General features: G+C 37.6%; 1 protein-coding gene across 6 annotated transcripts in view; it reads right to left on the bottom strand.

The window, feature by feature from the left end:
- wupA (wings up A) overlaps positions 1-15057 on the bottom strand; it is a 112307-nt gene that overhangs the window by 7967 nt on the left and 89283 nt on the right. For all 6 annotated transcript variants that reach the window (XM_067135919.2, XM_067135920.2, XM_067135918.2 and 3 more), the window contains 2 exons: positions 14968-15011; positions 7419-7560 (listed from right to left, as the gene is read on the bottom strand). In XM_067135919.2, coding sequence (XP_066992020.1) covers positions 7419-7560; positions 14968-15011 — 186 coding nt within the window. The remainder of the gene's footprint in view (positions 1-7418; positions 7561-14967; positions 15012-15057) is intronic.

The following is a 15057-nucleotide window of genomic DNA, read 5'->3' as shown; positions in this document are numbered from 1 at the left end:
AATTGATCTAAGGACGACCGGAATGGGCCAGAAGGCATGGCAAAGGGATTTCGTTACACGACAATGTGCCGTCTCACACAGCAAGACCAGTGCAAGACACCTTGTTATTGCTTGGATGAGACATCTTTCTGCACATATTCCCCCCCCCCCCCCACATCCCCCTTGTTTTATTTAGGGTTTCCAGTAGTTGTGTACCACAGATTTAACTCGTCTTCGTGATTCATGCCGATGTACAGAAATTGGGAACTAGTTTGGAAATTCCCGTTCATGTATCATCTCTTCGCATCAATGGGGCACGTGCTCGCAGCACTTCAGCAATTTCAAGGAAGTTGGAAAATGGCTCGACCGAATGGTTTGCTGCAAAAGACAAGCAATTTTTCTGGCATGGTGTTCATAACTTACCTGAAAGATGGGCAAAGTGTGTAGAAGACGATGGTCAATATTTTGAATAAACAAAAAATGAATTTCCCTTGAAAATTACGTGTTTTCTTTACCACAAAAACTGGCAAAAAGTTATGCATACACCTGGTATTTGGCCCATGGCTTATTTGTTGCTGTTGTGATAACACAATCTACATGTGTCATATGGGTAAAATTAAGGACATTGCTGATCCATGTTTCACCATGTTTCACCTGAACTGGTGGAAGAATAGGAAAGAGTATTTAGAAAGGTAGTACAGTTTGCAGTGTTCTCCTCAGAAAGTTTTGTCAGCCGGATGGCAGGAATAAGTAGCCGGGCGGGGAATACTACATAAAACTTCAATATGTAAAAACTGCCCTCAGGGCATTAACAACAATATCAGACAGGTAAACATTAACTGAAAAATGTTAATATAACATTTTAATGTTATTATCATGAACAAGATATAACAGAGTATTTTGAACTTCTAGTGTTCTATTGCTCGTTCCAAATCATGTAACAGTGGACTTAGGCCTACCACTCGGTTGCTGTGGACATGTGGACTGCCATATGAGTTTGTACCATCATTCGGAATAGAGGGCTCGCATGGAATTCCACGCAAATCCAGACCCTGCACGCGCACGCCACTATGCGGTGGTCAAGCTAAACAGTTGATCTCTGATATAATTGATGTAATTATGCTGACAATAATGATTTATCATTTAAATGAACAGTTTTACAGTATTTATAATTACTGTATGTTAATTTGGAGCACCTAGTGACTCAAATATGTATTAATATTATGTAACAGGGCGAGTTGACCGTGCGGTCAGGGGCACGCGGCTGTGAGCTTGCATCTGGGAGGTAGTGGGTTCGAATCCCACTGTCGGCAGCCCTGAAGATGGTTTTCTGTGGTTTCCCATTTTCACACCAGGCAAATATTGGGGCTGTACCTTACTGTAATTAAGGCCATGGCTGCTTCCTTTCAACTCCTAGACCTTTCTTATCCCATCGTCGCCATAAGACCTATCTGTGTCAGTGCGACATAAAAGCAACTTTAAGGTTAAGTCAATATTCCACCTTTACAATACCAAAAGTTTATTGTCTAATTATTTAAAATAAGACGGAACATGTTTCGTCTAACTTGTAGACATCATCAGCCGTAAAATATTCAAGAAAAAGCACAAAAAAAGACAAGGACAGAATAACACATTGAAATAAATCGGGTTGCCGAATACGTCAATTAAAATAGTGAGGCTGTTCTAGATTGTTCCGAGCAAACCGATTTATTTCAATGTGTTATTCTGTCCTTGTCTTTTTTGTGCTTTTTCTTGAATATTTTATGGCTGATGATGTCTACAAGTTAGACGAAACATGTCCCGTCTTATTTTAAATAATGTTGTTTAAATAATTAGACAATAAACTTTTGGTATTGTAAAGGTGGAATATTGACTTAACCTTAAAGTATACGTACGACAATACGGACTTTACAGTGAAATTTATTTTATGTAATGTAATAAAAGCAAAAAAAAAAAAAAAAAAATGTAACTAGCACATATCTAGGTTATATAAGCCGGGTGGTCTGTAAAAAGGGCCCATTAAAAAGGTCCTAGGGAGGACACTGAGTTTGCCATGAATAGTCTTAGATGTTAAGGTAAGGGTGCAAATGAGGAGTGGCCAAGTAAACATGGTAGAACGTGGCTTCTGATAATATACAGGATAGCTATGGGTGAGAATATAGACAAGATTTAACATCCTTCTGAAAGATTCACCACAAATTTTCAGCAGAAATGACACATAGAAGGGCTATAGCAATTTCAGATGAATTGAGAAAATTACAGTTGAATGAATGAAAAAGTACTGGGCAGGTCACAAGAACCAAACAGTACAACCTTCAAAGAGAAAGTGAACATAGAACGGCTCAAGTGGTCCAATGTGGCCAATAAAGTTAAAAAGTTAATAATAATAATAATAATAATAATAATAATAATAATAATAATAATACCATATTTACTCATGTAATTTTCCCCTTGTGAATTTTTCCCTCCCTGATTTTAAGAACAAAAATTTAGAAGAAGGAAAAAAGTAATCGTATACCGCCGCTGTTTTATCTACGGTTTCCACTAGTTGCGAACCACGGACTTAACTCGTCTTCGATGTGCGAAAATAGGGAACTAGTTTGGAAATTCCAGCTCATGTTTCCCATGCTAGGAGAGGAGGAAGTGACTGGTTACTCAACATTCCAGAACACACATGTGACTGCTAGCCATAACTCACCCTTGTTATCAGCTGTGACTAGCACGCATACAGTAATCACTTTCAACAGTGTTCTTACATGTGAACTGTTGTGTGAAGTGTTTGTTAGTGATGGGAAAGAAAAACAGTAGTTACGACTCTCAATTTAAATTGTCTGTAATAGAATTTTCTGAAAATAATGGCAGTCATACTGCATCTTGTGAATTTTCGGTAGCACCACGGCACTACTGGCGGAAGCAGAAAGAAGAATTACAGTGTACCAAGAAAACAACTTTATACTTTCAGGGACCAAAAACCGGGAAGCATCCAGAAATTGAAAAGGAAGTTGTTTCTTATATAAATCGATTGAGAAATGATGGCTTTTCAGTTTTCCACGAGATGCTCCGGTTACAGGCTATAGAATTAGCAAAAAACCTTGAAAATTCCTGGTTTTAAAACAAGCAGAGGGTGGTTTTGTCGGTTCATGAAAAGGAACAATCTTTCTCTTCGAAGAAGGACATCTCTATGCCAGCAACTTCCGAAGGACCACAGTGTAATTAGGAAGCGGTGCTAGTAAAATTACCTGCTATCGCAAATCGGAAATACAAATCAAACTCCGATTTTCTCTGATGTGCCGAGAAACACTACAATTACCGAAAAGGGAGCATCCAGCGTAGTCATGAGGACTACTGGGACAGAGAACCTTCGCGGCACAGTTATGCTGGCTGTTACTGTGGACAAGAAAAAACTTCCTATGTAATTTTCAAAGAAAAAACAATACCTAAAGGGAAATTTCCTTCCGGTGTGCACATTCGTGTCCAGGAAAAAGGATGGATGGTAGCGGGTCTCATGAAGGATTGATTGCACAGGTCTCTCTCCTGGTTTTTTTTGGACAGTTTCTGTGGCCATCTTGTTGATAATGTTCGCCAAGAAATGGTCAACTAAAAGACTGATGCTGCAATAATTCCTGGTGGCTTGACATCAGCCATACCGAGCTCGATAGCTGCAGTCACTTAAGTGCAGCCGGTATCCAGTATTCGGGAGATAGTAGGTTTGAACCCCAATGTTGGCAACCCTGAAGATGGTTTTCCGTGGTTTCCCATTTTCACACCAGGCAAATGCTGGGGCTGTACCTTAATTAAGGCCACGGCCGCTTCTCTCCCACTCCTAGCCCTTCCCTGTCCCATCGTCGCCATAAGACCTATCTGTGTTGGTGCGACGTAAAGCAACTAGCAAAAACAAGACATCAGATGTGCAGCCTCTTGATGTAAGCGTAACAAGCCATTTAAAAACAACATGCGGCGGGTACATTCTGAATGGATAGCGGGAGGTTCTCATACTAGGACGCTTATCGGGAAGATAAAGAGGCCTTCACTAGAATTAATATGTGAGCAGACTGTTCATGCATGGCGACTGATTTCACAAGACATTACTGGTAAAAGTTTCAAGAAAACTGGAATTTCTGATGAACTAGATGGAACTGAAGATGATTGCATCTAGGAGATGGAAGAGAAAGGGAGTGATTCATCGCAGACGACTTCGGAAGAAAGCGACGATGAATGACATGGTAAGTCTCTTTCTTTGAAGTGAAATACATATTAGCGTAAGCAATTGTACAGATTTTACCCTAATAAAGTATTCTAACTTATTTCAGGTATCTGGCTCCTATCGTTAGCGAATTCTTGCGTGACATTAAAAGACGACGTATTCCATATGATTATTGCTAGGGAACATATTATTGCCTTTGATTTTTTATTAAAATGTGTTATACATATTTTTGATTATTTTATGCTATTTTAGGCCTAAATAAATTTCATAACTTAAGTAAGGTAATTATGATCGATTTTTTAATTTCACTTTTTAATTTAGATAATTTTTTCCTCCCCATTTTTGAGGCCGAAAAAAAGTTAAAAGTGGGGTGGTGGGTGGGGGTGGAATTATGCAAGTAAATATTGTAATAATAATAATAATAATAATAATAATAATAATAATAATAAAGGAAGTACTGAGATGGAAAGAGCAGTTTACAGAGGAAGAATAGACCCTGGTTATGTGATTACACTACATCTGTGGAATGTTCAATGAGAACATCATAGGAACAGATTATCAAGATTTTCTAGGATTGGCTAGAATTATAATTACTGATATGCCTTTATATTAAAAGAGTGCATTTTATTTCTGTTTTTAATGTGGTTACTAGCTGTATGTATCAGTTGCAAGAAGATCTTGGGTTATGAACATAATTCAGTATAATAACTATTTATTTAAATACTAAGAATGCCTGCTGATTAGGTTTGTATGGGTTTCATATTATTATTTGTGTCTCCACTTGCAAGGGTATAAAACTGATGTTATACTTTATTTGTATAATGTCTGTTGAGGTATTTGATTACTATTTAAAATCACGAGTGTCATTACAATTACTTAATCAAGAACAGTTCATTATTTACATCCTTGAAAGGGGAAAGAGAAGCAATTGTTATGATACAAGAATCTCTATGAAACTGAAATTCCTCTGACAGTGCAGCCATAATTTAAGAATGACCTCACTCTCCAAAAATAAAAAAATAAAATAACAAAACTTTCAGAAGTGCGTAACATAACTTAAAATAAACCCTATCAGGTGGGTTTGGTTTTGAAACAATAGTATGTTGAAAATGTGAAGTCAACTTTCCCCTTCTCTTCTTTCTGCCTCATTCTAGTTAGAAGTCACTGCTTATGAGAAGTTAACCTCTAACTACCAGGGAATTTAATAAATATAACAAATTTTTCATATTTATTAATAGAAGGATGACACATTTGTGTTCTGTAGTCCTTCACATTTTTTAAAGATTCTAGCATAGATTGACAATATTGGAAAGTATTTGTTCATACATGGCATAACATTTACCAAACTTCTAATCTGAAAATACCTCTGGGCCACCAGTAAAGTTGATAATGTGGTAGTTGTCAGGTGGTCCTGAGTTTATAATTATATAATATAGAGAACATCAAGAGATCCTAAGCTTTACTTGATAGTGAAGAGGGCATCAGAAGTTTCTGGGTTTAACTTGATAGTGTAAGGAGTATCAGTTCTGGGTTCCTCTTAATAATATAGTGAGAATCAGGATGTTCTGAGCAAATTTATTTGATATTAGGGATCGAGGCCTCTGAGGTTTAACTTGTTGGTAGAATCGGCATCACAAGAGCAGAGGTTCAATTTGATTGAATAAAGAGATTCAAGATCTGACTTCAAAGTGTTGCAAGCATCAAGATGTCATGAGTTTGACCTGTTAAAGTATGGTAGTGCATAATTTGCTTTGATAGTGAAATGGGAACTGATCAGTACAAGATTTGACTAAGGTATCTTGACTGAGAATAGAGTTATCAGCTCAATTAATTTTGATCATCTAAGAACTAGAAAAGAAATATCTTCAGAGAGTTTGGTTGGTTGGCATGTTGAATGAGTTCTGAAATGTACTGTAAGAAAATTTGTTCCATGAATGAAAGTAAAGGTCTTTGCTTGTGAAAGAGAGCAGAAACTGGGGTTTAAAGGATCACGAGAGTTTGATTTGGTGAAATAATATGTTGGATCTAGTGGAAATACTCTAGTTAGAAGAATGAACGAGTATGAACAAAAGGATTTGTAACTACCAAACATTGATACTGATAATTATAAAACAGATTATCCAGCATGCATTAATAGAAAATCAGTGTAACATGTCACTGAATTATTTCTTAGCTGTTCACTCAAAATAACCTAATTTTCTACATGTTCAAAATATTTCCATAAAAGGACAATGCCCTCGCATAACATGAGTGCACATAGTCTTAGCTAGTGGAACTTATAATCCTTCAAAATATCGTTTAAATTAAGACAAGAATACACAACATATATTTTTCCTTATTTTGAAATATTAAGGTCGATACTATAAAATTTCATCTTGTGCTTCAACCTATGTATTCTAGTCAAGGTAATTTACAGCATGAATTCTGAAACATTGAACATTATTAGAAGCTGGTAAATGTGCACTTTTTAATTACTATGGTATAATCATAGTTTATTTGGAACTCTTGATCAGTGGTGCATAGACTTCCCATTCCTGGTAGTGATTTAATGTTTTATAACTTGGAATACTAGGGTTGTGTTTCTGCCATTTATATTTCACAAAAGAGCTTTAATATCTGGATGGTCACATTTCAGAAAATGCTGAGTGACACTTCGTATTTAATATTGGGGTGATAGAGGTATTATTTAGTCATGGAGTCACGTAAAATGTGTTATAAAAGTAACCTATACAACTGTTTTAATGTTATATGCTGAATTGTCTCTTTCATTACCTGATATAGGATATTCTTTGGGTTAACATGTTAAATATACCAGGAACTTTGTCCTTGATCACATAAAAATTGAGCCAGGCGTAACCAAATATGCAATAGCAGTACCTAACTTTTTGATGATGATCATACGCTGAACATTGAAAAATAAGAAAATTAGGACTAATTGCTTCTACTTAATTGAAATTGTTTCTTGCACAGATTAAAATAATAACCTAGCAGCTTATCTGAATCAGTACTGGCCTTCTGCTATATAACCTTTCCTTTTAAATTAGAAAATTCATATATTTTCTTTGAGAAGTGAACCATTCCATTCTCACATATGAAGTTTCACAGAGATATGAAGATGTCCTTACCTTTCAATGTGAAACATCTGTGAGAAAGTAGGGTTTGTTATGCACCACTGACTAGCAGAGTATGTGAGGATGTCATGTTTGATCAACAGTAATACATCTGTATATCTTACCTCCTTGTCCTCTTCTTCAAGGGTGAATTCCTTCTTCTTGACGACCTTGAGCTGGTTGCGGAAGTTGAACTCTGCTGCCTTCTTCTGCAGCTTGGCGAACTTGTTTTCATATTTCGACACCTTTTTGAGTGTGGGCTTCATGCTGAAATGCAGTGTATAAGAGATAAACACTCAAGTTACATTGAAACAAATTTAGAATATGCAATATATTAACAGTGAATTGTACAGGAACAATGAATTGAGATGTTTCACGACAATACTTTTTAATGTTTGTGATTGATTCCTTCCAGGAAAATGAAACAGAGTTTTAATTTTCATTAGGAGACATTGCCACTTTTCTTGTTTCATTAACCCAACAACTAGGAAGTGGGATGCTTTAGGGACACATGATACTAACCTACACGATTTCTTTGTTGATCTTTGTTTTTCACCTAACATATTTATGAATTACTGTATTAAAACTAGATCTACTTAACCTGATTTCAGTCAAGTACTGGGGGGGGGGGGGCTGTTATGGACCTATGGGATGATAACCTATGATTATGGAATGTTGGTGGGATGAAATTGACAGAAGTTGGCCATCCTGCAGAAAACCTGTTCTATCTCTTCATTATCTAGCACAAATTTCAGTCAGAGTTACTGGAATGTAAATCCAGGATACAGTAGTGAAAATCTTTCTCAGCCTTAGAGAGGCCCTATTTATGAATTAGTAAATAAATTAACCTGAATCCAGTAAGCACTAAGGTATTCCATAGCATAATGGTTAACACTATTAACTGCTATCCTTGGAGGCCCGGGTTTGGTTCCCGGTACAGCCAGAGATTTAATAATGCATGAGGGTTGGTACATGCAGCTCACCTCCATTGGGGGTGAGCCTGAAAAGAGCTGCTCCACCTTGGGATGAGGACATGACTTTGTTTACTAAGGTATGGAAAAGCACAGACTATCAGGGTCTGTGTTGCAAATGTAGAAACATGTTTGTGAGCCAGTGTTGGCATCAGAGAAACCCAGTCCTTCCTCCAGTTCAACTTTGTCTGATACATATTTCATATGCACCACCAAAGTATCAACCTCCTGTATAGGCCTAGTGTTGTCTATTTGGAGGAACTGCAGACAACCTTATATAGTAATATGTAACAATATCTTTCTTGTGAATACAAATGATAATATTGATTCTTACTGTGTCACTTTGCTGGTCCTGCAATCTAGGGGTAGCATGCATGTCTCTTACCTGGAGGCTCTGGGTTCAATTTCAGGCAGATCAGGGATTTTTCCTTGATCTTAGGGCTAGTTTAAGGTCCATTCAACCTATGTAATAATAAAATTGGGAAGCTATCTGATGGTAAGATACCCCCAGACTAGAAATCCAAGAATAATGGCTAACAGGATTTGTCGCGCTGATCACGTGTCACCTCGTGATCTGTTGGCCTTCGGGCTGAGCAGCGATCACTGGTAGGCCAAAGAACATCACAGCTGTAGTGCCATGGGGTTCATTCATTTGTTTACTGTCACTTGTGGGGCAATGTTTGTGTTTTATTATAACACAAATAAGCTGACTCTGCAAACTTGGGGTTGCAAACCAGCCTCTTACACGTAGGCACCAGTTCAATTCCTGGCCAGGTCAGAGATTTTGGCCTGGATCTGTGGGCTGGTTCAAGGTTCACTCAGCCTAAGTGAGAACAATTGAGGAGCTATTTGATGGTGAGATAGCAGCCTTGAGGTAGAAAGCCAGCAATAATGACCTAGAGGATTCACTGCACTGACCATATGTCAGGTTGTAATCTGCAGACTTTTGGGCTGAGCAAAGGTCGCCTTGTAGGCCGCCAAAGCCTATCATAGCTGTAGTGTCATGGAGTTTTTGTTTATTTTTATAACAAAAATAGGTTCAATAAATCAATAATAACAATAATAATAATGTTATTTGCTTTGCATCCTACTAGCTACTTTTAGGGTTTTCAGAGATGCTGCGGTGCTGGAATTTAGTCCTGCAGGAGTTCTTTTACATGTCAGTAAATCTGCTGACATGTGGCTGACACATTTGAGCACCTTCAAATACTACGGGACTGAGCCAGGATCGAACCTGCCAACTTGGGGTAAAAAGGCCAGTGCCTCAACCGTCTGAGCCACTCAGCCTGGCATCAATAAATCATGGGGCAATAGAGGCTTATGAGCCAGCCATAATATGCTTCTCACTCAAAGACCTGGCTTCCATTCCTGCCCAGTCCAAGGATTTTAATCCTGGACTGAGGGCTGAAATGGGGTTCATTCAGATTCATGAGACCTACTGAGAAACTGTCATATGAGAGGCAGTGGGCCCAGGAAATGAAAGCCATGCAGTATGGTAAATACAGTATTTGCAGGTTGTATGTACTAAAGGGGAACAGAAGCTTATGTACAGATTGCTTTTCCATTGAAATAACAATCTCTCCTTCATAAAATAGTACAAGGGTTGAGGATTGCCATTAAAAAAACAGAGTTCATCACCAATGTCAGAGATGCACCTAACCCAATCCCATACAGGGATACAGTAATAAAGAAGACTAACTCGTACAAATACCTCAGAGAATGGATAACTTCGAACGTTAGTGGGGATCTAGTCATGAAAGCCAGGTGTGCCAAACTGAAGAGAGTTTTCCATCTCTGTAAGAATGTGTATAAGTCCAAATCCCTTTTCCTTCACCCCAAACTTCTACACCATGAAACCGTAGTAAGAACTTTGGTACTGTATGCCTCAGAATGCTTGAACATGGTCTAAAAGGGACAACTCAGGAATTTGGAACCGAAGGAACGAAAGATCCTGAGAAAAATCATGAGCCCTATTAGAGAGTGAGGTGAATACAGAATCAGGGTTAACAACGAGCTTTGCTAACATTTAGAGAGCATAACATCAGCCATAAGAATTTTTTTTAAATGATCTCAAGGATATATTCAACAGGGATAAATTTAGAATGCTGATCAGAACATCCAACACTCTCCAGTCACTCTAAAACATTGTGTCCTGGAGTGGGAGTGAAGTGGACTCAGAAAAGGAAAGCAACCCACAGCATAAAGATGCAGGAATACTGGGCTCACCAGAGTTAGGAACCATGTGGTCCAAGGGATCTCAATCAAACAAGAAGAAGAAGAAGACTGGGTGAGTTGGCCATGCGGTTAGGGGCACGCAGCTGTAAGCTTGCATCCAAAAGATAGTGGGTTCGAACCCCACTGTTGGCAGCCCTGAAGATGGTTTTCCATGGTTTCCCATTTTCACACCAGGCAAATGCTGGGGCTATACCTTAATTAAGGCCACGGCCACTTCCTTTCCACTCCTAGCCCTTTCCTATCCCATCGTCGCCATCTGTGTCGGTGCGACGTAAAGCAACTAGCGAAAAGAAGAAGAAGAATTCAATGGGGTAGATTTTGTAATATTATGCCAGTAGATTTTAAAAGTTCTAAGTTGATTCTACAACTTCTACTTCACTAATCCCAGTAGTTCTGCACTACAGCTATCCCTTATAAATACTGTACCAGCTATGCTACATAAAGAACTTGAATATTTATGTAGGAAGTTATCAGTGGTGAAGCGTGCTAGTATCCACTGTTACCAATGGTAACAGTTTGAAAATATAAAAATTGAATATTCCTCAATATTAGTATTTTTGTTTCTTCGCCTGGACATGACATGAGTTCTCTATTGCAGCAGTCTGCCACCGCCAAAGCTGAGCGAGAGGCTGTTACCACTCCATGCAGTGGTTACGCGCTGAGTCTCTTCTAACAGCTAGGTGAGTATTGCTGCACCTGCACCAAGCAAGGCAGCTTTCCCCTCGAAACTGGGATGTATCCTACTACGTTCTCTGCTTGTGTTACCACAGTGGAAAGTGGAAACAAAAGCTTATAACATTGGTGCTGAGCTGTTCCGTCCGTTCGTTCTGCCGCGCTCAACAGTGCATTGTTAAATTATTGTGTTCTTGTTTTCTATTATAATACAATGTGACTTCTCTTGTTAAAGTGTGAATTTATATTTAATTTATGTTAGGTAAGGATAGCCTAGAGGACTGCACAACATATTAAACATTAAAATGAGTGCTGTCATTTCCACCTCAAAAATAAGTGAGTTGGCAGGCCCAGAATGTTCATGTATAATAGAAAGCTTAATGAACATGCCATTTTCGCTGCAAACTTTTGAAGAAAAGAAAAACATAATTGAAAAAGGTAGATCCACGCCTCTCTTAAAAATGTATTCAAGGAATCAAAAAGAACAGTACAATATTTTCATGACTTGTGGTACATAAATCTGAACTGGTTATGTGGTTGTGCAAAAAGGAATAAACTGTACTGTTGGCCATGTATTCTATTTTCCTCAGAAAATAAAGCTTGGAATAAAGACGGTGTGGACACTTTAAATAGTTTCAGAGTTTTAAAGAGACGCCATGAGGTGTCTCAAGCGCACACCAACGCTGTTGCTGATATGATTCAGTTTGGAAGGTCCAGAATAGAGTTCTGTTTGAGTACAGTTTACAGAAAGAAAATTGATGAGCATATAATAAGCTAGTAAAAAATAACAGATATATTGTCAGCACTTCAATTGATACTGTGTGTTTTCTTTCAAAGCAAGGATTATCTTCCATGGGTCATCGAGAAACTGAAGAATCAGATAACAGAGGTAATTACAGGGAGTTACTAGCATTAATTGCTAAGAAAGATGACGTATTTTGGCACCACTTAGAAATATGTACAGTTTCCTCAGGACTTTCATCTGATATAATACAAAATGATATTATTGAAACCATAGCTACTTTTATGAGCAGCGGAATTAAAGACGAGGTTAAGATAGCACACTTTATTTCCGTTATTTTGGATGAAAGTACAGACGTTTGTAACAGAGCACAACTCTCGACTGTATTTAGATATGTTAGTCCCGAAGGTGAAATTCAAGAGAGATTTTTGACATTCAGTGATGTAAGTGGTGACCATTCTGCTGTTTCTCTCTCTAAACATCTGTTTGGAGTGTTGCAAAAATTTCAGTGTGGTGAAAAGTTAGTAGCAGAAACATCTGATGGCACAGAAATGATGGCAGAACAGCACAGTGGGTTGCAGAAGTTAGTCAGGGATAAATACGACCAGACTGTATTTGTTCACTGCTACGGTCATAGGCTCAACTTGGTATTGCAGCAATCTGTTAACCACATCAAGGAATGCAAAGTATTTTTTTCATCCCCTAAAAGGCCCCTGCTCTTAACAAAGTAATACAGAGACGATTACCAACAGTAGCGCTACCTGATGGATATATGCTGGTAGGCTCGTTGAAGTTGTGTCCTCTCTCTATACAGATCTCCTTGAACTCTTCAAAGAAATGAAAGTTAACGCAGATGAATGGGATGGTGGAACGAGAATTCAAGCTAAGGGTTACTATGTTACCCTGCAAGACTTTGATTTCTATTTCCTATTAAATTTATTTGCTGAAGTGCTTCCTCAATTTGATGTTGCGTATCAGATCCTTCAGAAGAAAATATGTGATATTGCCTTCTGTTCCAAAGAGATCCAGCAATTTAAAGCATTTTTGCTGACAACCAGAAATAATTTTGAAACAATGAAGGGAGGCAAGGTTACCCTCAAAAGCGCCAGAGAATTGATTTTACAGGGACTAAGAAAACATTGTATCTCTGATTGTATTTGCAAATAATTGACATCATATCCGTGCAACTATCAGATAGATTTCCTGATATTAACAAGCTGGAGTTCCTTCAGTTAATTGATATTGACCAGTTTAACAATAATATAATAAACTTACCAATATAAATGGTCCGTTATTGGACATTATAAATTTTCCAGCTAACTCATTCCTGGTTGCCAGCGTTTTGCCCCCATGTGCTAGGTTGGGCTCATCAGTTGGTACCTAGCACACCTACCAAGACACATGGCTAGTGCATACCGTGGAGGCCACTGCGTAGGCTACTTTGAGCCACCAGCAGTGCCAATGCATTATGAGAGACTTTGTCTTATTACCAAAAATTGATGCCTGCTTGGCCATCAGATGATCAGTTTAACAATTTCGCAAAGGAGTTCCTGAACAGTGCCTATCAGTAGTTAGTGAAGACCTATGGATGAAATTTTGAATGCATGAAGCTTAAAAGTGAACTGTCTGTCCTCTACACAAAGCCAGACCTTGTGAAAAATAATGCATATGACCTCTACCAATATTTGCACACCAGTGGTCTTAAAAAAGCATATCCAGAAGCAACGAAATTGATTGACCTCATTCTTACCAACCCGGCAACTAGTGCTTCCGCTGAAAGAAGCTTCTTGGCCTTAAAAAGTTTACAAACCTTTCACTGCACTTTCTTTGATTGCGACTGAGAAGAAATTTCCGAGTGACATAATGAAGAGGCCTAATTTCTACGATGCTGTGATAGATATTTTTGATGCCACAACATGCCGTCGTATCGACCTGAAGTACTAATAGGAAATACTGAGATAAGCCTTGATGCTCCATTAGAAATTAATTTTAAACTTTAGGTGTTCAATATATTATGTGCCATTTCATTTTCAAATGATGTTATCTTATACAAAAGTAATATCAAGTATCAAGTCTTTCACTTTTATGAAATGAGATCTGTACTGCTCATAAAAATGCTGTGGTGCGAGCGACAATATACTCTCAGAAGGAGTGTGGTAACACTTTTCAAAACGCCATGCGTCGCCACTGGAAGTTATACTTCCAAAGCTGGAACTTTTATATAATTTCATGTATGTGATAACTTAATGATAATTTAATGCTTTTCTTATGTGCCATATGCTAAATAAATAAATAAATACTGTACCAGCTGATGAGAAGTACTACATCAATGGAGGAATACATAAATGGCAATAACAGAATTTCATTTGATTTGATTTGATTTGATTTGATTTGATTTGATTTGATTTGATTTGATTTGATTTGATTTGATTTGATTTGATATGATAAGAATGAGAAAAAATCTCTTCTTTGAGAAGGCATTCTTTTGGAACTATCAAGGAATAGTAGCTAAGGCTAAAGAGTTGGCACTGTATGAACTAAAACCAGGAACCACTCTCTGAATGAATCCATGAACTGATTTTGCTAAGATAGTAAATGCATGAGAAATTCACAGAACCAACTCTTTAAAGTTGAACACCTAACTATGAGATGGTATGATCGATAGAGACTGAACTACTATTTTTCACTTAATAATACTCCAGCATATCCTTTACCTAATGTCTGAACCTAAGTAAATTTAACTGTCGTAAGATATCTCTTTCCAAAATTATCCTTTAAGGCCAGTTCTGTGATTAAGATATCGTACAGGCATACGTAGTACTGCTTCATGAAAGTTTTCAAACAAATTTAGTTTACTAGTTCCTACATTGTTATAAAGGGGAAAAGTAATAGTTTGTACCATTTTGAGATATATTCTATTACAACATTGTAAAAATACTTCTCATTATAAGAGTTTATTGCTTATATTCTTAGTTAACTGGATGTATTAATACACATGTAAAAAATCAAAGTAAAGTAGTGATATTTTGTATAAAAGAAGTTAAGGATACTTACAACTTTCCACGGAGGTCATTGACTTGGCTGTTGAGGTCAGCGATCTGTTGAAATATTGAATCATGTTAAGTGCCATCATTAGAAAATTAC

This window comes from Anabrus simplex, chromosome 1, assembly GCF_040414725.1.
Source record: "Anabrus simplex isolate iqAnaSimp1 chromosome 1, ASM4041472v1, whole genome shotgun sequence".
In the NCBI taxonomy this organism is placed as follows: Eukaryota; Metazoa; Arthropoda; class Insecta; order Orthoptera; family Tettigoniidae; genus Anabrus; species Anabrus simplex.
Note: the sequence above shows the minus strand (reverse complement) of the source record. Positions and strands in the feature narration are given on the sequence as shown.